At 40.0% G+C, this 22,924-nt stretch overlaps 1 protein-coding gene across 2 annotated transcripts; it reads left to right on the forward strand.

Moving 5' to 3' along the window:
• The first annotated feature begins 10,694 nt into the window (after positions 1 to 10,694).
• Positions 10,695 to 20,437, forward strand: PBDC1 (polysaccharide biosynthesis domain containing 1). 2 transcript variants are annotated; one of them, XM_025466232.3, is made up of 6 exons: positions 10,695 to 11,134; positions 11,226 to 11,291; positions 12,511 to 12,570; positions 13,054 to 13,194; positions 14,177 to 14,288; positions 14,604 to 20,437. In XM_025466232.3, exons 1-6 carry the CDS (start codon positions 11,105 to 11,107, stop codon positions 14,855 to 14,857), a joined length of 663 nt encoding a protein of 220 aa, XP_025322017.1. In that variant the 5' UTR covers positions 10,695 to 11,104; the 3' UTR covers positions 14,858 to 20,437. The 2 variants fall into 2 exon arrangements, with proteins under 2 accessions (XP_025322017.1, XP_025322018.1); XM_025466233.3 differs by lacking the exon at positions 11,226 to 11,291 and having other exon boundaries at positions 10,699 to 11,157.
• The last annotated feature ends 2,487 nt before the right edge of the window (positions 20,438 to 22,924 follow it).

The raw sequence follows: 22,924 nt of genomic DNA on the forward strand, positions 1-22,924 counted from the left end.
CAGACTTTTTTTTTAAACCCAGCTTTTGATGGCAAGTCTCCAAGTCTGCTTGCCCCTTGTGCATGCCAACATTTGAATAAAGCACATCTGTTGATCATATCCCCAAATGCTATGTATTTTGCTACTCTTTCCACCAATAGCATTGCGGGTGTACCTGTCTGGTCAGTACTAATTCTTGTCCTACAGCTCACCCTCTGAGAAGAAAGAGTCACCAGCCACCACTGAGACCATTAGATCCGTGATGACAGCTACCTTCTATCTTAGTTATACATATTGCCTGCCAGAAAAAGAAGATCTGAGTCCATTTACTGGGGCCCTTTCTACAAAACAACACTCATCAACCCTTGTGGTCATTTATCTCTGGCTTCTCCATCCATGTGAATCCACCAAACTTCCAAGGCTCCCTCCCCCAGCTTATCCAGTATGATCGTCCCTCCCTACTTGGATAATTTCCCACAGCCTGCACTGCTAGCCCAAGATGGGGAAATGGAATACGCAATACAAGAGAGGCTAGACTTTCAGTGGCAATGTGGTATCGCCAAAGCCTTCTTTACCTAGAAGGATCCTGCCTAGAGGACTGATCCCCAGAGCCACGTGGGAAGTGCCCTGGTTAGGTCTAAACATTCTAACGACTGAATCCTTGGAAATCCAGGCCTCTGGAATCTGTGGTATGGGATTTCATCAATTTGGAGGTGCACAGGAAAGCCAATGGGGCACAAATAGTTTGAGGGTCATGAGTTATTTATTACCGGAAGGTTCAGGGTCAAGGCCCAGAAGGTTTCTCTCTTTTGCTTCCTTCCACCTCAGGGAATGGCCTTAGGCAATGCCTCTGAGCCAGTTCACTCAGTCTTCTCTGACCGGCACTGCCAGCCCTTCCTTCCAGATCTTGTTCTTGTGTTTAACCCACCATATGGACTTGACATCCTCACCAGGGAAAATTTGGAATTGGGGAAAGTTACCAGGATGAATTAAAAAAAAAAAACACCATAATTCCACACCAATGTATAGTCACTCTTAGTTCTTAATTTACTCCCCATGGGTCTCTTTCCTATGGGAGTAAGATAATATAGCACATAACCCACTACCATGAGATCCAGTGTGTCCCTTGCTGCATCCCAGACATTGCTGTGTCTGGGAGCATGTGTGATGATCTGCAAAAATGATCTTCCTTCCCCCTACCCACTTACCCCCCATCCTTCATGGAAAAAGATGAAAAAGATGCTTAGCCCCAACATTAGTCAGGCAATAAAATATATATATATATATATATTTTTTTATTTATTTAAATTCCGGTTAGTGAACATGCAGTGTAATATTAGTTTTCGGGTGTCCAGTATTGTAGTTCAACACTTCCATACATCAACACCCAGTGCTCATCACAAGTGCGCTCCTTAATCCCCATCGCCTATTTAACCCTACCCCCACCCCACCCCCCACCTTCCTTCTGGTAACCATCAGTTTGTTCTCTAGAGTTAAGAGTCTGTTTCTTGGTTAGGCAATTAAAATAATTAGTCACAGTGAAATACCATTTCTTTTCTATCAGAGGACTATTTGATTTAGGGATGGAAAAGGACTAGGAAATGAAATCCTAAGGAAGAAAGAACCAGGAAGCCCAGCATTGCCCACTAACCAGCACTGTGGCTGTGTGAGGGGAGTGGTGATATCCCTTACCCAGGTTGGTCCCCTGGCCCAGTTCCTATGGGACTGGATATGAATCCAATGAGGGGCTGAGAGTAAAAACCAGAAGAGTTGTTTCCATAATAAGAGTGATGAAGCAGTGCAAATCACTCAGCACAGGCCAAATGGCTTCCTTTCATGGTGGGTGACCACCATGTGCAACTGGTGGGCCTGTGGTCAGCCCAAGGGATGCCCCTGTGCCACCAAGCACCACAGGAGCCACTCTCAGAAGAGATCTGATACCTGGGTCCAGTGCCCTGGATTCTTTTGTAGATGCGGCTGAATAAAAACAGGGTTAACACCAGGTCAGCAGAAGAGGCTCATCGCCAATCTCATCCCTGCCTTTTTCTCTGGATGCTCCAGAACTCCTAGTGAGCTCTGAATCAACATATTCAGCAGTCCCAGCTGGGGTATGTGATGGCCACCAAGGTTATCACCAGGCTTAGGCATGGATGGACAGGCTCGATGGCATATCCGGACATATGATTCCGTATCTTCACCCGAGAATAGAATACAATGGAATGGAATGGAATGGAATGAAATGACAGAGGAGATCGGAAATATGGGCGTGGGGGAGGCTTAAGAGTGCTGTGATTAAAGAATTGATCCAAGTCCTAAATGACCAAATTGTTCTGATCATTTAGGAAAACACACACACACACACAACCGAAAGAAAATCTTCCACATTTCTAGCTGAGAAACTTTGGAGATGGGGCTTGGATTATCAAGTGTTAATAACATTAAAAACTGTTTTATGTTTCTATTAAAAATGTTCTGTGATTATGAGAAAGCAGAAAGGAAAAAAGGAGCAGAGGAGGGACTCCTGGGTGGCTCAGTGGTTGAGTGTCTGCCTTTGGCTCAAGGCGTGATCCCAGAGTCCTGGGATCCGAGTCCTGCATCACGCTCCCCAGAGGGAGCCTGCTTCTCCTTCTGCCTATGTCTCTATCTCTCTCTGCGTGTCTCTCATGAATAAATAAATAAAATCTTAAAAAAAAAAGAGAAGGAGCAGAGGAAGAGGAGTAGAGAGAGGGAGGGAGAGAGAGAGAAACAGAGACACACACACAGAATAAAGACCAAGTAAGGAAAGAAGGGAAAGACAAATAAGAGACTATGTATAGAGACCGGCCACGGGCTTAGTTCATTTCTCTTCTTGAAACCCAGGGCTGCTGCCACTAAAGCCCAAAGTCCTGATGATAAGTTTCTGGTATTGCGCTTGCTTAGTGAAGCTCTCAGAGCTTCTGCTGAGGAAATTTATGACCCACTGCAGCAAGACAGAAAACTTGCTGTTTTTGGGGTCTATGCCCAACCAGTGTGACAGCCCTAGTTCACCCTAGCACCAGGAAGTTGCAGCTGGACCCCCAAGTACCATGGCTAACTTATGCCTATTTCTCCCCTTCATTGCCCCGAGCCTCCCTCTTCCGTAGCAGATGCGGAGCAAAGGAACGTTTGCAGAAAAAAAAAAATTTTTTTTTTCAGAGCCTTGGTCTGAGCTATGTCTGGAAAGTCCATGGCATCCTGAATGATATAGAATTTACTGAGCATTTATTAGGCTCCAGGCCTTGTTCTAAGAGCTCATATGTTCACTCATTATATAACTCCATCATTAAAACAACCAAGTGAGGCAAGCGCGACTATAACCTTCACTTTCGCAGTGAGGAAACCAAGGCTCCATGAGCCTTAGAAACCTACCTAAGGTCACACAGATCATAAAATTCAGGTGCCTCTGAATTAAAAGATGACATACTTACTTTATTCATAAAGCATCATGGCCCTGAGGCTGAAGAGGAGAATAAGGTTGGTAATTTCCAAGGAGGAGGTGATTTTAAATCTGGCCTGATTTCAAATCACTTTGAACTACCCCTGCTGTACCTAGGGAGCACCTTCTCTCTTAAACATCTACTCACAGACAGACAGACAGACACACACACACACACACACACACACACCACACACCACACACACACCACACTGACTGGCATGGAGCAGTCGGAGGCCCATGTGATCCAGACTCAGCAGTTCACAGAATGATTATTTCCTTACCCTTACTCATGAACAATATTAAATCAATACTCCCAGAATTTTCTTGGAAACTTAAGGCATCAGAAGCTTCCAACTTTAGCCCAGAATGTGTTCTCTTCAGTTGTACAGATTCCACCATCCCCTAAGGATAGCTTAGAGCCCCTCTCCATCTTCCCATAACGCCCTGGGTGTATTTTTATCAATCCATTCATGCAACAAAAAATCGTGGAACTTCTCTAATATATGTCAGCCACTGTATTTATTCCTTGTAATCTCTGTCATTCAATTACTACTATCTTATTTTTAATGATCAGTCTTAATGTAACAATACCTCTCACTAGGATGGGTGCCTTGTCACTATTATATACCTAGGGCTTAGCCACATATGGGCACACCTCTGAGTAGGCTCTCAACCAATACTGGAGATTGAATGGAAAATTTCATGAGGTATATACTTACTGCATGTAAAAAATTAGGAACACAAGGAGGAGATAAAATATAAACTAATGGAATGTGAACCTCACTGTGGGTAAAGAGATAATGCCACATTGAAGGTGGAGTACCAAAAAGGGAGGCTCTTATAATACTTGCAAAGACACATGGGGATCCCTGGGTGGCTCAGTGGTTTAGCGCCTGCCTTCAGCCCAGAGCGTGATCCTGGAGTCTGGGGATCGAGTCCCGCATCAGGCTCCCTGCATGGAGTTTGCTTCTCCCTCTGCCTGTGTCTCTGCCTCTCTCTCTCTCTCTCTCTCTCTCTCTCTCTCTCTCTCTGTGTGTGTGTGTGTGTGTCTCATGAATAAATAAATAAAATCTTTAAAAAAATCTGCAAACACACTTTGCAATATAAACCAGGGTCTGTACACTCAGATAAGAATATATCTTAGGCAGGATGGCAAAATAACATCCAGCCCTATAATGGGAGCCCCCTCTTCTTAGTCTCAGGTTTGCTTTATGGGTGGGGTGGGGGTGGGGGCCTGCCTATCATACTGTATGTAACACAATCCCCAGGCACGCCAGGGACATTAGACACGAGGAGTGAAAGAGCATGAACATGAAAGTCCTTCCTTTTAGGAATGGACACCTTCTACTATGACTCGCTGGACTCTCCTATCTGTCTCTCAAGGTATTAGAAGTTCTGAATTCCCAAAACCTACCCAGGAGAAGTGTTGCTACTCCAGACCTACATACTTCCTAACTATGCATAGGTTTGAAGGGCCAACTTTGCCCACCAGTTGCCCTAGAGATAGCAGATTTTATTGGTGAATTCTGTTGACAGGACCCATCCCATATTCTGCAGGTCCCATTCATTTACAAGACATTGCCACTTTTGTTTTCAGACAAGGGCCATTTCAAGCAAGGAGACAAGAGAACATTTCTCAAATCCACCTCCCCGAAGGGTTGGCGTTGGGTGTATTTAAGGATAAGGGGTCAGGATGTCAAGGGGTATGTAGGGTTGAATGGAATATGCTGATTGCACATAGGGACAAAGGGGGGGGGTGTCCTCCTTTCTGAGCATGTGCATTTGGGAATCACGCCCCTTCGTGAGACACATGTTCAGAAAATGGTGACATAAACATGATGAATGGGAGAGATCTTGGGTTTGTCGTCACAGAGGTTACTTTCGGTCACTTTTGGCCTCTTCCACACGGCTGCAAGAATTCTTCCCGATTAAGTTCCAGTCTTAGTTAGTCTCATAGGTGGTTGGTCAACCACTGCGAAACAGACTCATAACTCAATCAAGTTAACCAGAGTTTCTTTAGGGTAGAACGATTAAACATTTGTTGATGTGTCGGTTTCACTTTCAATTTGTCAGGGGTTTGTTTTTGATTGTTTTTTTTTTTTTTTTTTTCTGGACAAGGGCCCTGAATTGTCTCATGGTCCCTGGTATAGTACTCAGGAATGATGCAGGCCTTCTGACTTTAAGTTGTGCTGCAGGTGGCAGCAGGGAGCAGCTCCTCCTTTCTTTCTACAGCTATTGTTGAATCACAAATAAAAGCAAAGTTTTCATACACTGAGCCGCTTTTCTAAATTAGGTTTCACACTACATCAATCTCAGAATAACTCTTCAAGTTGAGTATTTTTCTTTTCACTATTTGAAAAAGAGAAAGAGGGAGGGAAGGAGACAGGCAGGGGGTGAAGAGGGAGACAGACCCTGTACAAAAACAATAGATGGAAGAATTAAGACTCGATTCAAGGTCTAAGCTTATCACTAGTTGGCATTATGGATATTAAGTGGTGTTTCTTGAGTTTTCCTTCCTGAGAAGCAAATCTGTGACAAAAGAGCAGTAGCTGGAGTCCATGGCCAGCCTGGCAGCACTATCTTATCACAGCACCCCTGGGAACACTAGAGCTACTTTTGATGGTAATGGGGTGGGATGGAGGTGAGACTGTGGACATGACACAAAGCTGAGAGGGACTTATGGAGACTAGTGAATGCCCATACCTTTCCTTCAGTGAGGGTGGTGTCAATGTCATGATGTCAACCCTTCCTGGCCACTGTATCCCAAGACAGAGCAAGATTTTCAGGGACTTGTGAGTCTCTATGTCAAAAGGAATGCAGTGCATTGTGTTACCTCCTGTAACAACTGTGTCAGATGGCCAGGATGGCATCTTAAGGGGCCATTGTATGTCCTCCTGACCACAAAACAGTCCTGGAATATGATCACCACATTCACACGCAACAGCTTCAGCAAGATGGCACCAGCCATCTCTTCTACCTGGCCCCTGTTACATTTTGTAAATCAGGTTTTCAGTTTTCACGGAACACTCTCTCAGATGGTTTCTGACCACAACCCCAGCTTTTTATTCCCCTCTCAACTTTTAGTCACAAGTTTCAAGGCCAATCAAATTTGCTTTCCTGTCCTATAGTCCAATAGCCAAACAGTCCATGAGAACTACACCCTACAATACTATCTGCCTATTTAGCTGCTGGATTCATGTTTCATATCTCACTGACCTCATTGCCCCAGGACACTCTACCTCATACCATTTATGGCTTCCAGCCTGTGTGCATGAATTGGATTCTTTCTTACTTCTTTTTTTTGAAAAGCACTTTGTTATTTATTTATTTATTTATTTATTTATTTATTTATGATTTTATTTATTTGAGAGAGAGAAAGAGAATGCACATGAGCAGGGGCGGGGGGCAGAGGGAGAGAGAGAGAGAAGCAGGCTCCCCGCTGAGGGCAGAGCCTGATGTAGGGCTCAATCCTAGGAACCTGAGATCATGACCTGAGCCAAAGTCAGACGCTTAACAGACTGAGCCACCCAGGTGCCACCAATAATACATTTATTATGCATGTTGCATAGATGCTTGCCAGTGACAGGTACTATGTAATTGTTGGGTTTAGGGTTCGGGATTTATCCACTAAGTCAAGTTTGTTCACATGTTCAAAACTTCTAAATTCTTATTAGGTTGTAGGCTGTTTGAGCAGTCAATTGCTGAGAGACGTGTTAAAATATCCCACCATTTTACTGGATTTGTCCGTTTATGCTTGTAATTCTTTCAATTTTTGGTTTATGTATTTTGAGGTGGTCTTACAGCAAGGTTTCTGGGACAAGTTCCAATCTGGAATAGCATCCTGGGGTCATGGTTGCACTCCCTCCTGGCCATAGAACACACCCCGTGGACACAATCACTCAAGATGCCATCTCTAACATCCTATCTTGGCATGAAGCACACTTACTATAAGATGACGCAAGTCAGCCCCGGTAGGTTTTATGAACCACATAATTTACAGGAATATTACAGGAAACACTTTTATTATCCAGATTTTATATTTTCATAGCAGACTAACTTAAATGGTTTCTGACCATAGTCCTATTTTTCCTCTCAACTTTTAATGACCAGTTTCAAGGTCCTTCAAGTTTGTCTTCCCATGTAGTCTGACAGCCACCATGACCATGTGATCCATATTTTTAAGGAGTATCTACATGGCTTTACCAACTGCAACTAGCGGCACTCACCCAACTGCCTTGCCAATGACAAACATATTTGATAATGGAAGTTGCTTCCATTGACGTGTAACGTCAGATGCCTTCTTCTACCCCATGGTACCCTAGCTCCAGCAATTACAGCTTTCATTTTCTCCACACCCCTGTTATCCCTGGCACTACAGATACCTCAGCACCTTAGTCAGGACTGGTGACACCTTTGGATCCATCCATGGCATGTCCATATTACCTGTCTTCGAAGGAAGCTGAAGGTCAACTCAGTGGTGCCCTTCCAGAAAAGAGAAAGAATCATCCCAGGTGAACTTCCATCTCCATGTTTCTTACCCCACACCCAAAGGTCTTTCTTCAATATAGTTCTTAAAGTCCACCAACTCTCTCCTTTTATGTTCCTGGCCCATCCTTCTTTCTCTTATTTTAGTAACCAGCTACCTTGAGTCCATTTGAAACAATCGGTGTGAGTGCAAAGGCCAATGCTTATTTTGATAGCTCTGCCTGGCCTGGCAATGGGAAAGGCCCTGGATGACAGTTTGATCTGCTGCTGTTTGCGGGTACAGAGCAATTGGCTTTTCCAATCTTGTGAGAACCTCAATTCCTGGTCCGGATGAACCTTGAGGACATTCTACTAAGTGAAATTAGCCAGTCACAAAAAGACAAATACTATATGACTGCCCTTGTATGAGGTATCTAAAGTAGTCAAATTCATAGAAACAGAAAGTAGTATGGTGGTTGCCAGGGGCTGGGGGGAGGGAAAAATGGAAGTTGTTGTTTAATGGGTGCAGCCTTTCAGTTTTGCAAGAAGAACTAGTTCTGTTGCACGGCGGTGTGGATACACTTAACACTCTTGAACTGTATACTTAGAAATGGTTAAGGGGGTCAACTTCTCTGTCATGTGTATTTCACCACAATTTTAAAAAGTCCCTGGACCTCCTGTCTCTTTCTAGCTTCAACTCTTTAGAAGAACTTCCTATGGTCATTGCCATCTCTTCTTTAACCCCCACTCCCTTCTCAACCCACTGCCATCTGACTTCTGCCCTCACCATTCCACTAAGCCTGCTCTTGCTATGGTTGTCAGTGACCTCTCGATATTTGTGGGCTTAATGTACTCAACCCAGGGGATTGGACACTATTCACCTTTCTCTCTCCTCTCTCTCTCTCTCTCTCTCTCTCTCTCTCTCTCACACACACACACACACACACACACACACACTCACTTTTTCTGCCTTTTTGCCTCTTCATAAATAGTTCTTTGTGAACTGATCTTTGTGTCTTTGAATTCTTCAGAGTTTCCTTTGAACAGCTCAATTAAACCTAAAGAAACAGCTATAAGATGTATATCTCTGGTCAGATCTCCCTCTAACCAGTCAGTTCCATCTGAACGTCCCATTGGCTCTTCAAACTCAACTCCTCAAATTAAACACCATCATCCCTCCTCTCGCTGTTTTTTAAGCTCAATGCATGCATTTCCACATCTTATCCTGAAATTTGGGACTCATACTGGAATCCTGATTCTTCTATATCTCTCATATCCAATTAGTCAAAAAGCTCTATGGATTCTAATTCCCTTCTTATTTCTCAGAATTCATATCCAAATACATTTCAACTCTTATTTTGATGTAATTTTTGTGTTTGGTATAAGATATTGGTCCAGGGTACCTGGGTGTCTCAGTCGTTTAATTGTCTGCAGTTGGCTCATGTCATGATCTCAGAGTCTTCAGATGGAGCCCGTGTTGGGCTCCCTGCTCAGCAGGGTGTCTGCTTCTCTCTCCCTATGCTCCTCTCTGTCCCTCTCATGTTCTGTCTCTCTGAAATAAATAAAAAAAATTTATAAATAATTTTTAAGTAAACAAAATATTGGTCCAGTTTGATTCCTTTCTATGTAGCTAACCAGTTTTCCCAACACCATTTATTGAAGAGACTATTGTTTTCCCATTGTATATTCTTGCTTCCTTTATTTTAAGTTAATTGACCATATATGCGTGGGTATTTCTGAACTCTCTGTTTTTTTCATTGATCCGTATGTCTATTTTTATGCCAATATTATGTTGTTTAGATTATTATAACTTTGTAATATAGTTTGAAATCCATGAATGTAATGACTCTAGCCTTCTTAGTTTTTCTCAAGATTGCTTTTGTTGTTCAGGACCTTTTGTAGTTCCACACATATTTTAGGATTGGTTGTCCCATTTTTGTGAAAAATTTTATTGCAGTTTTTTTTAGATATTGCACTGGATCTGTAGATTGCTTTGGGTAATATGGATATCTGAGCAACGGTGATTTTTTTCTATCTTTGATAGTGGAAAATCTTTCCATTTATTTGCGTCTTTTTCAATTTCTTTAATTACTGTCCTATATTTTTCAGTGTGGAGGCTCTTACTCTCCTTGGTTAAATTTATTTCTTGGTATTTTATTGAATTTGGCACAATTGGTAAATCAGATTATTTTCTTACTACCTTTTCTGATAATTCATTGTTAATATATAAGTACACAACATATATTTGTATACTGACACACTGCAACTTTACTGAACTCATTGGTTCCGGGTTTTTTGTAGGAGTCTTTAGGGTTTTCTATATATAAAATTATGTAGTCAGGGCACCTGGGTGGCTCTTTGTTCTCCAGGTGCCTTTCCACATGCACTCCCCACTCTCTGGAGTGTCCTTCCCTGCCTGCTTTGCCTGCTTTGTTGGTTACCCTTCATGTTTCAGTTTATGTAACCTCTATTTCTGCTCCTATAGTACATGACGGTATTTAGTGATGAACACTTTATATGCTATCTCACTGTATGTGTTTCTTTCAAAACAGGGACTAAATTCTTCATCCCTCCACTCCACTGCCTTACAACACGCTTGTTTGTGATGGACTCCCTCCTTGGGAGTACTGGAGCGGGGCGGGGAGTGCCCGCTTGCAGATGGAGAGTGTGAATCCGAATCTCTGCTGGTTACTCAGCGCAGTGGGCACGCGAAAGCTTTAACTCAGGTTTTGCGCATGATCACCACCGATATTTTTTTTTAAATTTATTTATGATATTCACACACAGAGAGAGAGACAGACGCAGAGACACAGGCAGAGGGAGAAGCAGGCTCCATGCACCGGGAGCCCGACGTGGGATTCGATCTCCGGTCTCCAGGATCGCGCCCTGGGCCAAAGGCAGGCACCAAACCGCTGCGCCACCCAGGGATCCCTCACCACCGATATTAATGAGCATTCAACCATCTGTGAAGCCCGGAGTATCCCAGTCTATGCCGCCAGTCTGCGCAGCAAGGAATACCTGAGTGCGTGCAAGGCGGATGAGGAGGGGCCAAGGCCAAATGCCCCCAGGCGATGGAGGCTGCGCGCAAGCGCAGCCGGAAAGAGAGCCACTCTTGCCGGCCCTCCTTCCTTTTCCAACAGGCTGCATACACTGCGCGCAAATAGTCATTTCCGGGAAACTGGTGCTGGCTTTGTGGGGCTCAACATGGAGACGACTAGGGGAACTGCTGAGCCGGTGAGACGCTGCTTTGGGGTCGGGTGAGTGGGGAAGTCAAGTCGGGTCGAACTTTGAACTCCCTCTCTCCCCTTTCTTTCCCCCTTTCCAGGTTCCCGGGGAACTGGTGTCTGTGGCACATGCTCTTTCTCTCCCAGCCGAGTCTTATGGCAATGATGTGAGTATGACGCACCCCCAGCTCCCACACACCCAGCTAGCCTGGCGTGTCTGCAGGGCCTGCCACGAAATCGTAACCCGCTGATAGCTGTGAACCCTCATCATGCCCTCCAGAAACCGCGCTTTTTCATGCATTCTAACATTTTTGGTCCACAAACCCAGAATAAATGCAGGTGGAAGTAGTTCCCCTACTTTTCTCGCTAGAACCACCTGAAGCTTTTTTTTATCTTCCAATGTCCAGGTCCCAAAATATACTAATGAAATCAAAATATCTAGGGGGTGCAGTGAATGTCAGAAATTAGTATTTTTTAAAGATTCCCGAGTAATTGCATTATGCAGTAAAGTGACGCTGAATTATGGTATGTCTTGTTTAGATCCTTAAGAAGAAAGCATATAATATTTTTGAGACAAGACACAGGGACATGAGAATAGTAGTAACACTCAAATAAAAATGTGATTGATGTATGTTACATTAGGGTATAAGATCTAAAGTTTAGCCAAAAAAGAAACCTCTAAGAGCTGAGAAAGTAGAGGAAGATTTCACTGAGAAAGTGAATCTCTAACTGGATCCTCCAAGTATAATTGGACAAATGACATGGTATAAGGCATGGAGATAAAAATGCAAATGGCTTTGCTGAGGTCAATGAAAATACATCATCTATTTGGAGTGGGAGATTGAAGTGGAACAGGTGGTGGGTACTTGATAAGGCTTACTTATAACCTATCCTGCTTCACAATACTGATTTAATTTTAAGTGTAATGGATTGGGAATTGGCTATTCGATAAACACAAATGATGATTATATTACAGTATTGAAAGTGAAGGGTGTTTCACTTCCATTATCTTACTTTGTTCTTCCAACAACTCAGTGATAATATGTGAATATACTGTGTCAGTTTTACAATGGTTTAATTCATTTCTCAGAAGGCAGTCTATCTACTGCTTTATATAGTCTCCCACACTTTCACTAGCTGCTGGAAAAAGAGCCAGTGGCTTATGCCATTGATTAGACTGTGCAAGCAGCTTCTTTTGGTAGGCAGTTTCCTTCATAAGGACAAAAGTTTTATATTTTCCAAATCCATTAGAGCAGTTTTTATCCATTGACAGTAACACCAAGTTTGGCAGTGTTGACATTAACTAGACATCCACAGACATCCTTAATTTGTTCTCTAGTAGCAGGATTGGGAGATTCTAACCTGGTATTCCTTACTCTTTTGCAGCCTGATATCGAGATGGCTTGGGCCATGAAAGCAATGCAGCATGCTGAAGTCTACTACAAGGTGAGTTGTCTGTCTTCCTTATTAAGGAGAATGAAACATGTAATTGTAGCGTGTGGTTCTTCACTAATCACTATTCTCAGCAAGTTAAACATATACATTTTGGAGATTTTACCCAAAGAGAATAAGGGGGAGGTGGAAGTGAATTTTGTTTTGACAATGGGGAGTTGTACTTCTTTGCCTGGTGTTCTGATGCTAACCAGTAAAATGATTCATAGCCCATAGTGGGCAACTAGTAAATGTTTGACAACTGAATGAACAATTCACAGAGGGCAATAACCAGCCAGTACTGGGACTACAAGGGTGTGAATGGGTAGCAAGGACTGTAGTATATTATGGCCCTTGAAAACTATGTTATGATTTCATTTGGAACCCTAATCTGTCTGTACTTCCTAATAATTCTTCTGCCCTTAGAACCATAAAGATTATCTGGGGAAGGGGGGATAGAAGTGTAAATTAGAGACTATGTTATCTTATGTCTGGCAGCTGATTTCATCAGTTGACCCACAGTTCCTGAAACTCACCAAAGTGGATGACCAAATCTATTCTGAGTTTCGGAAAAATTTCGAGAAACTCAGGATAGATGTGTTGGATCCAGAAGAGCTCAAATCAGAGTCCGCTAAAGAGGTAAGAATTCTCTCAAATATTGCCTAACATCTGACCAACAGTTATTTATTGTAAATATATTTTTATACATTTAAAATTTTTTCAGTACTAATTTTTAATGAAATATGTAAAGAACCAGCCTTTTATGTAATTATAAGCAACTAATAAGTAAATTATGAAATGAAATAAATGTTTTTCTGGTTTATAAGTTTTTTATGTTCATTGGATCTATTTTTTCTTTTCTTCTTTTTTTTTTTTTTGACTTGGACATTGCATCCTTTCCTATCCAGCCCTTTCAGGGGAAGAGGAACAAATTTACTTCTGTCAGTAGTTTAGTCAGAAGGCTTGGATGGATAATTAGTAAATAGGGTACGGAGAGGTGATTAAATTCTCTGGATTTAAGTTCACATTATCATGGGCCTTGGATAATTGGAAATCTTATGTTTCCCATTGCTGACCTGATTATCATACTTTTACAGTGTGCTAAAATTCTTACAGTGGAGAAAGTATTTCCCTGAGAGTAGGTCCTTGGTTTATGAAAAATGTAAACTTTTAACACTGTTACTGTTAACCGTTAACTCTGTTACTGATCTTTGGAAAATTACCTCTAGTGAATGGACTTCTTTCTTAAATTTTAACTTTGTATCTTTGTGCCAGATTCCTGCTGCCTTTGTCTCCTTTGTGCTTCAGTGGAGATGAATAACTATTTTTGGCTGAGTTAACCAATAACTTAAAAACAAAACAGAATATATTTAAGAAATCATATTTTAATTCTGTAGTCAAGGATTTAAATATTTTGTCAAGTTAAAATATTGTTCATGTTGGGAAATATAAAGACAATAAATAACATAGACACTCAATGCTAGTGAAAGTAGAAATCAACTCAGTCCTAGTCTCTTTCACCATGGGTATTTTCCTTACTGAGGAAGTGGAGTTCCTTCTCCTGGCATGACTTTACCAGCCTCCTGCATTTATCAGCTAAGGCATCTTTTTGCCTTTATAGAAGTGGAGACCATTCTGCTTGAAGTTTGACGGGGTTGTAGAAGACTTCAACTATGGTACTTTGCTGCGACTGGATTGTTCTCAGGGCTACACTGAGGAAAACACCATCTTTGGTGAGATTCTTGCCTCTGGAATTGTTTCTGTATAAGGAGAGTGAGGGATCTGGTTTTACTGATGAATTAGTGACGTGAATAATTTGGGAATCATTTGTTATATATTTAAAGGTCATGTTACTGTTTGTTGAATAACTGTGAGATAAGATGGTTAAGTATTTTCAGCCTCATTTAACAAGATTAGAATTCCATATCTCTGAAGTTTATGACTGTACTGGAATGCTTTGATGTTAGTTCAGCTTTGTCAATAGATTTCCAGTGGGTTTAGAGAAGTAACTGGGACTAAGACAATAATCAATTCTATTCACCTTTCAGCCCCCAGGATACAATTTCTTGCTATTGAAATTGCTCGGAACCGGGAAGGCTATAACAAAGCAGTTTACACCAGTGTTTATGACAAAGAAGAAGAGAAAGAAGGCAACCATGGAAGAGGGAAGGGAGCTGACAGTGCACAGGCAGAAGAGAAAGGAGCCAACAGAGAAAGAGAAAAAGCAAAAACCAACAAAGGAGAAGAAAAAGAGAAAGAAGCCAACAAAGAAATCCACAAGAGTAGTGAAATAGCTATGTAAAGTAGACAGGGAATAGCACTCTGGAAGCTATGACTCAGCTAAGTCTACAGATACCATGATGCCACTTGCACAGACCCCTGTGGTTAAATGTATGTCCAGGGCACCTGGGTGGCTCAGTGTTTGAGTGTCTGCCTTTGGCTCAGGGCGTGATCCCAAGGTTCTAGGATCGAGTCCCGCATTGGGCTCCCTGCAGGGAGCCTGCTTCTCCCTCAGCCTATGTCTCTGTCTCTGTCTCTCTGTCTCTCTCTCTCTCTCTGTGTCTCTCATGAATAAATAAATAGAATATTTTAAAAAATAAATGTATGTCCTTGTGCAATTGAAAGACCTATAGCCTAATAATCAAGAGCTACTCTGCTTGTTCTCTTGTATGAACCAGCTTAAAGACTTTTAGTAGGGTTTTAGTTGAGTGTTTTTTGGTTCTCACCACTGGTCAAGTAAGAAATTTTATAAATAAATTTCTTTGGGTTCTTATGACTATATCTATAATTGACTTTTTTAAAAAAGATTTATTTATTTATTCATTCAGAGAGAGCGAGAGAGAGGCAGAGACACAGGCAGAGGGAGAAGCAGGCTCCATGCAGGAAGCCCGATGTGGGACTCGATCCCGGGTCTCCAGGATCACACCCCGGGCTGCAGGCGGCGGTAAACCGCTGCGCCACCAGGGCTACCCATCTATAATTTACTTTTAAAAGACATTTCAAAGTATGTGACACTTCAGATTTTTTTCAGGCATATGATCTCTTTGTCATATTTCTATATCTGTTTTTAAATGCTTATGATTGTTTCCTATAGTGAAGTTTCCTCAAACCTGTTGTAAGTTGTATATGGTTTTGGGATTAGAAGTTCCTATGTAAGAATTGACTCCTGCTATTTGAGTAAGTATAGTTTTCTGATTTTCTTTGATATATCTGGCAAAATATTTGATGAATACTCTATGGAGATAAAGCTGGGGCCTGAACCTGTCAGAGTAGTGAATGTAGCCCAATTCACATTAGAAGAGCAGGAAATGACCTCCTTAGTACCTGCTTCTCTTCTGGTATACAAGTTGTTACCTGAAAGCTAGCAGAAATTAATAATTAAATATAAAGCCTGGTAGAGTGACATCCCTTTCATAAAACTATGGAAAATAGCATACATTCACATAGTAACATAAAATGAACATTTTTAAATGATATTTTGTCAGACTCCAACAATAGACTAGTTGGTTTTCTATAGATGGAGGGGTTTCTTTTCATCTAATGACTTTTAGGAGTGCATGTTTCAGTTATCTTTACATATGTATAAAGGTTTGTGCATGTCCCTGTAGATGTGCTGACCTTGATTGCTAAAACTATTTAGAAGAAGCCACAGTGTTTATAGTGCATACATTAAATAGTCTTAAAACTCTAATCACATCACGATCATTCAAGAAAGGATCTTTCAGAGCACAGAAGGGGGAGAAGTGAGGCTTTTTTCCCCAGGGGACAGAAGAAAAATAAAAGTTAAACTTAATTGATGAATTATTTTCTAGGCAAGAGCTGAACTAGACAACAATTGTGCAGAAAGCAAATAGGTTTCTCTATGGATTCTTTTCAGCCAATTCTTAAAAGTATTTAAAACATTTGTTAGACTTTTCATCTTATAAAAAATTGCTTTTAAATGGGTAGCAGAGTGTTACTTTATACTAGACAGACTTTAAAGTCAAGAACTACTTTGCTTTATTGACTTTCTCTAGCTTATACATTCTTAAATATCCATGAACATGTGTCCATACATGTTGCCTGAGGACCTGGGGAAGAATAAAGATTATGTATACAGTTCTGCCTATGGTGGCCTTTTCCAGGTTATTAACCAGCAAGAAAACTGTCTTAATTACTTCCTTTTGATTTTATGGAGAAAAGAAATAAATCATTGAAAGCCTACTTTAAAGCAAGAAGCATCTCTGTCCAAGAACAAGGAAATACAAACTGGGAAAAGGGAGGGAAATAAGAACATGGAACACTTCAGCAGCACTGTAAGGACAGGAATCCAATACAGCATCCAAGGTCAAAGGGGAGAATGGGCAGAATTCTTAAGATGGCCTCAAGATTTCCACCCCTTGCATACATGCTCTGTATAATTCACTCCTGCATTTATGTTACTAACCATTTAATTTTGAATTAATCAAAAGGGAGATTATCCTAGGTGTGTCTGGCCTAATCACATGAGTCCTTAATTGAGACAAGCAGCGGAAGATACTCACCTATTGGTCTTAAGCAAAAAGCTGTGTTGTGAGACAAGGGAGCCATGTGGCAAGGATCTGAAGGTAGCCTCAGGGAGCTGAGAAGGCTCCTGGGTTGACAGCCAGCAAGAAAACGAGAATTTCACTCCACAGTTGGAAGGAACTAAATTATACCAATAACCAGTGAACGTGGAAGAGGACCTCAATTCTCAGATAAGCTTGCAGTCCTGGCTGATACCATGATTTTGGTCCTGTGAGACCCTGAGCAGAGGACGCAGTTAAGCTGTATCTGGATTCCTGACCCACAGGATTGTGAGATAGTAATGGGTGTTGTGTTAAGCTACTAATTGTATGGTAATTTGTTATGGAGCGGTAGAGTACTGCTGCAGACGCTGGTACTGGAAGTGGAGTGCTGCTGTATCAAGTACCTAAAATGTGGGGGTGTTTTTGGAATTAGGCAGTGGGTGAAGATTGGAGGAATTTTGAGGAGTATGATAGGGAAAGCCTAAATTTTGCTTTAAACAGTCTGTCAGTAGTAATACGGACTTTAAGGATGCTGTAGGCAAAGGCTCTAAAAGAGGTAAGGAACATGTTGGAAACTAGAAGAAAGGGAATCCTTTTAGTAGGTGATAGCATTGTGGCTAGAGTCCTGGAAGTTTGGGCTTTGAACCTTGCTTTGAATTATTTGGGAGATGTTATCAAGCCAGGCTTGATATGGTATGTAAACATCTATGATTTATTCAGAATGTGATACCATTCCAGTTATTTATCTCCATGATATCTTTTGGAGGCAGGGAAAGGGCAGAGACTAATTTTGACATTTACACAAGGGAAAATTACAATCATTTAAAAAATTTAGGCCGCTAAATTTCTGGTAATTTGTTGCAACAGCAATAGGAGACTAATAAAGAGACATTCACTGCACTGTCATTATTTATTTTGAAACTATAGTTTATTTTATTTTTTTTTAATTTATTTTTTTAATTTATTTTTTATTGGTGTTCAATTTACTAACATACAGAATAACCCCCAGTGCCCGTCACCCATATAGTTTATTTTTAAAATTATTTTATTTATTCATGAGAGAAACAGAGACAGGCAGAGACATAGGCAGAGGGAGAAGCAGGCTCCCTGTGGGGAACCTGATGCAGGACTCAATCCCAGGACTCTGGGATCACACCCTGAGCTGAAAGCAGACGCTCAACCACCGAGCCACCCAGGCATCCCTGAAACTATAGTTTTAAAGAAAAATGTTGTTCCAGATGATTGGAGACATGAACTGCACCCAAAGCAAGTTTCAATGATTCTAAACCATTTTGAACGTACTCTTCAAAGGAATTCCTGTAGCTGAGTCTGTGTGCATTAGTTGCCATTAATATAATTGGGAGTTATCTGAATTTACTTATAAGTAACAATACAATGCTTAGTAGTAATGAGTATGTGCTATTTGAAGCTTACATATATATTAATAAAACTCAACAGTAACTTCATCATGTGTTTAGACCTTAGACAAAATACTTTTCTGGAGAGCTGTATTTTATCACTGACATTTTTTAAAATTGCCAGATCATGGTGATAATTCAAACAGACCAGTATTTTGTTGGTTTTATTGATGTTTTTAAATTTTCTACAGATTATACTTTTTTTGCTTGCACACAATGCGGATGATTCTCACTATCTCACATTGGTACACCACAATTATACATATTCTTATTCAGATAAATAATCAATATCTTAAGAATTCAAAATTAAGGAATGTATGTATGTTATGTGAACGGCCATTTTCCCATGCCTACATATTTCTATCTCTAGAATTTTAGATGCTTTACAGATGTCAACATGATGTTGGTCTCCTGAAGTGTACTGCTTTCACATGATGACCATTTATAGGCCTGGCTAGCTTTAAATTTTTCCTACTCAGGCTTTCTCTGATTTCCTCAATATAAACTGCATTTTCGGGGCACCTCGGTGGCTCAGTCAGTTAAGCAAGCAACTTGATTTTGGTCAGGTCATGATCTCTATGTCCTGAGATTGAGCGGCAAGTCAGGATCAGCACTCAGCGGGGAGTCTGAAGATTCTCTCTTTCCCTCTACCCCTGTCCCCACTCACACACACTCTCTCTAAAATAAATAAATCTCTAAAATAAATAAATAAATAAATTATATATGTATATAAGTTGTATTTTCTTTAAGTATGTTTTCATTTTATAAAAATTAAGATTGAATTGGGGCACCTAGTTGGCTCAGTCAGTGGAGCATGCAACTCTTGATCTCATGGTTGTGAGTTCAATCCCCACGTTGGGCATAAAGCTTACTTAAAAAATTTAAGTGAATCATAAAGTAATTGGCCCTCCATCACATAATGGTAGTGTTGGGATTCAGATTCATATCTTTTGGTTATGAATCTCATTGTTTTTCCAAATCCCACTCTAGATTCAGCTCCTTGCTAGAATAGAGACAAATAGTTTGAGTAAGGAATCAATGTATTTAGTAATCATAGGTAAGAGCATCCTAGTGTGGATTGTTGTACTGAACTAATTTAAGCTCCTCAAAATTTTTGTAATTTCTCTTTGTCTTTTTCCTTCTTATCTCCGCAAGAGACTCCTTGTTCCATATGCAACTCAGACTTGTTTAAAAAAGATTATAGTATAATCATTTTAGTATATCTGTATGTTGGCAAATTGAACACCAATAAAAAATAAATTTATTATTGAAAAAAAGACATGTCAGGTGGGCAGTAGAAAAAAAAGTATATAACTGTAATGTTCAGTTTCATAATTATGCTTTAATTTCTTAACCTTCCTATGAACTGAGATTTGGCTGGTACATTTCCCTCAAGTGTTTTGTAGGGTTTTTTTTAAGGCTTTACTCTGTCTTTCTGAAACTCATATAAGTTTTTCAGGATAAATCACTGGAAGCTCCTCTAATAGATTATTACTGGTTGGTCTTTACATTGAAAAGAGCATAAAGGAAACAAAAATGCCTTAACTTAAAGAAGAATAAGCTTTTGCAACTGGAAGTTATCTCAGAAGTCTAATACAAAAATTGTGTTTATGTGGTGAAAAAACAAGGCACTAAATAATGTGCTTTACCCGATTGAAAAATCCTCTATGTATGTAAAGATAATTTATTAATTTACTTACTATCCTTCCTTTTGCACTAAGAACACCCACCAAGACATCATTCTGTAAGGTTTCCTTTGTCCTAGATATACCCTGCACAGGATGCTTTCTTCTAGAAAACAGTTTTAAAATACTCACCATGCTTCTCCTTGATTTAGGATTCTTCTGATGTCCTTTCGGTTTACACAAAAATCTGGCCAAATTTATACAATTCTGAGAATTTGGATAATGTTTAAAATAAAAATCAAATTATTGAAAATTCCCATGTTTTTGGCTATTTTTTAATTAAATATTTATTAAGGGAAACAAGGCTTCTATAAAGTTTGTCAATCTTAAGGTCATTTTTCTTCCACAAAGTCACTAAAGGCCTATATGTTGTCATTTGGTGTAGGGAAGATAAACAAGGGAATTCTTTCTGCCTCCAGCCCCTGGCATCCATTGAAATAAGTTGATTGCCTCTTCATCCTGGATAAGATTATGAACTTAAGGACACTTGCTTACCTGCCCATCTCACATCAATGGTGCATTTATTTTAAATTATCTTTTTTTGGGATGCCTGGGTGGCTCAGCGGTTGAATGTCTGCCTTTGGTTCAGGTTGTGATCCCGACTCTGGGATTGAGTCCTGCATTGGGCTCCTTGTGAGGAGCCTGCTTCTCCCTCTGCCTATGTCTCCGCCTCTCTCTGTGTGTCTCGTGAATATATAAATAAAATCTTTAAAAAATACATATCTTTTTTATTATGGATATTTTAAACATACACAAAAGTAGAAATAATAGTATAAGGAACCCATAAATACCTGTTACTCAGATTAGTTATTAACATTTTGCCACATTTGCTTTATTTAACCTTTTTTTATTGAAGTGTTTTAAAACAAATCTCAGACATCATATTATTATTTTTTTAAATAATAAATTTATTCTTTATTGGTGTTCAATTTGCCAACATACAGAATAACACCCAGTGCTCATCCCGTCTTATTTAACCACTATATATTTCATTGTGCATCTCTAAGACATGGATACTTTCTTATATAATTGTAATAATAAATAATATTTTTAACTGATATTCAATGATAGCAAAACTTAAAAGTGCATATTACAAATGATACTCAGGAAATAGTCCTTTAGAGTATATTTAAGGAATAGGTTGACTGACGTATGAGTAACAGGATATATTTATGTGTACAAGAGAATTGGTAGATGAGATTAAAAATATGTATTTGATTCACTGTGGGCACTAATAATGAGCCATAGATACTGAGCTAGATGTCTTACATACATTTTATCCCTAACATATAGGCCTTATTAACCACATTTTACACATTAGGAAATTTAGACTTGAAGAGATTTTAAGTCCTGGGTTGCGATTTTAGATTTAATTTAGGTAGTAGTGGCTAGATATTGGAAGTTAATTTTAATTTCTGGGTAGTCATATGATGAAATCTGCTCAAGGAAGGTCAAACAATGTGCTATATTGAGTAACTACTAAGTACTTATTCTGGATTGATTGTTTAAACCTAATCCTTGTATTTTGTGATTCAAAAACAAATCTTTTTATTATTTTTAAGATTTTATTTATTCATGATAGACAGAGAGAGAGAGAGAGAGAGAGGCAGAGACACAGGCAGAGGGAGAAGCAGGCTACATGCTGGGAGTGGGACGTGGGACTTGATCCCAGGACTCCAGGATCACGCCATGGGCCAAAGGCAGGCACTAAACTGCTGAGCCACCCAGGGATCCCCTCCAAAACAAATGTATAAATATATACATATATATTTAAATCAGCATGGATTTGTGTGTGTGTGTGTGTATATATATATATATATATATATATATATATATATATTTATAAATCAGAACCCACAAAGGAAAAATGTTTAGTTACTCATTACTTATTGCCAACATTGCCAAGGAAAGGGGAAACCATAAAGGATTGTTTATTGATTTTCATTGGACTGTTCTAGAAATGATACATACCTTTTACTCATATCTTGTCAAATGGAATTCAGTCCCTGCCACTGAATTGCAAAACAGGGTGGGAAATTTATTCTATTTGTGTGTCCAGGTAGATAAAGAAGAAAGAAAAAGTTTTTACTGACCACCTAGCCAGTCTCTGTTGCAGGTAGTTATTGTTGTCTTCCACATGTATTCATTAATTTCAGCTTATTCATTTCTCAAGTTATAGAAAGTGATTTCCAATCCGTGACTCTGGTGCTCAGTGAATTCCTAATTGTACAGTTGACTTCTTGAATCCATGTTTTTGGATATTGTACCAATATGGTCTGAAATAACAAGCCTCTTTTTGGACTCTAAATTACTTCTTTTAAGTGATTAAGATGGATTGTTTTAGAATAAAAATGGCACTATCATGTTTTAAATTTAGAAATATAATCTGCTTATTTTATTTATTTCTTTTCAAGTAGGCTCCATGCTGGGTGTGGAGCTCAACATGGGGCTTGAACTCACGATCCTGATATCAAAACCTGAGATGATATCAAGAGTCGGATCCTTAATAGACTGAGCCACACAGGAACCCCTACATTATTTCTTTTGAGTTAAAAAGAAATCCATCAGGAGGCGGGGCAAGATGGCGGAGGAGTAGGGGTCTTTAACTCACCTGGCCCCAACAACTTACCTAGATAACTTTCAACTCATCCTGAACACCTACGAATTTGACCTGATATTTAAAGAGAGAATAGCTGGAATGCTACAGAAAGAAGGGTTTTCGCTTCTAGCAAGTTTCTTC

Source organism: Canis lupus, chromosome X (assembly GCF_003254725.2).
Source record: "Canis lupus dingo isolate Sandy chromosome X, ASM325472v2, whole genome shotgun sequence".
Lineage (NCBI taxonomy): Eukaryota > Metazoa > Chordata > Mammalia > Carnivora > Canidae > Canis > Canis lupus.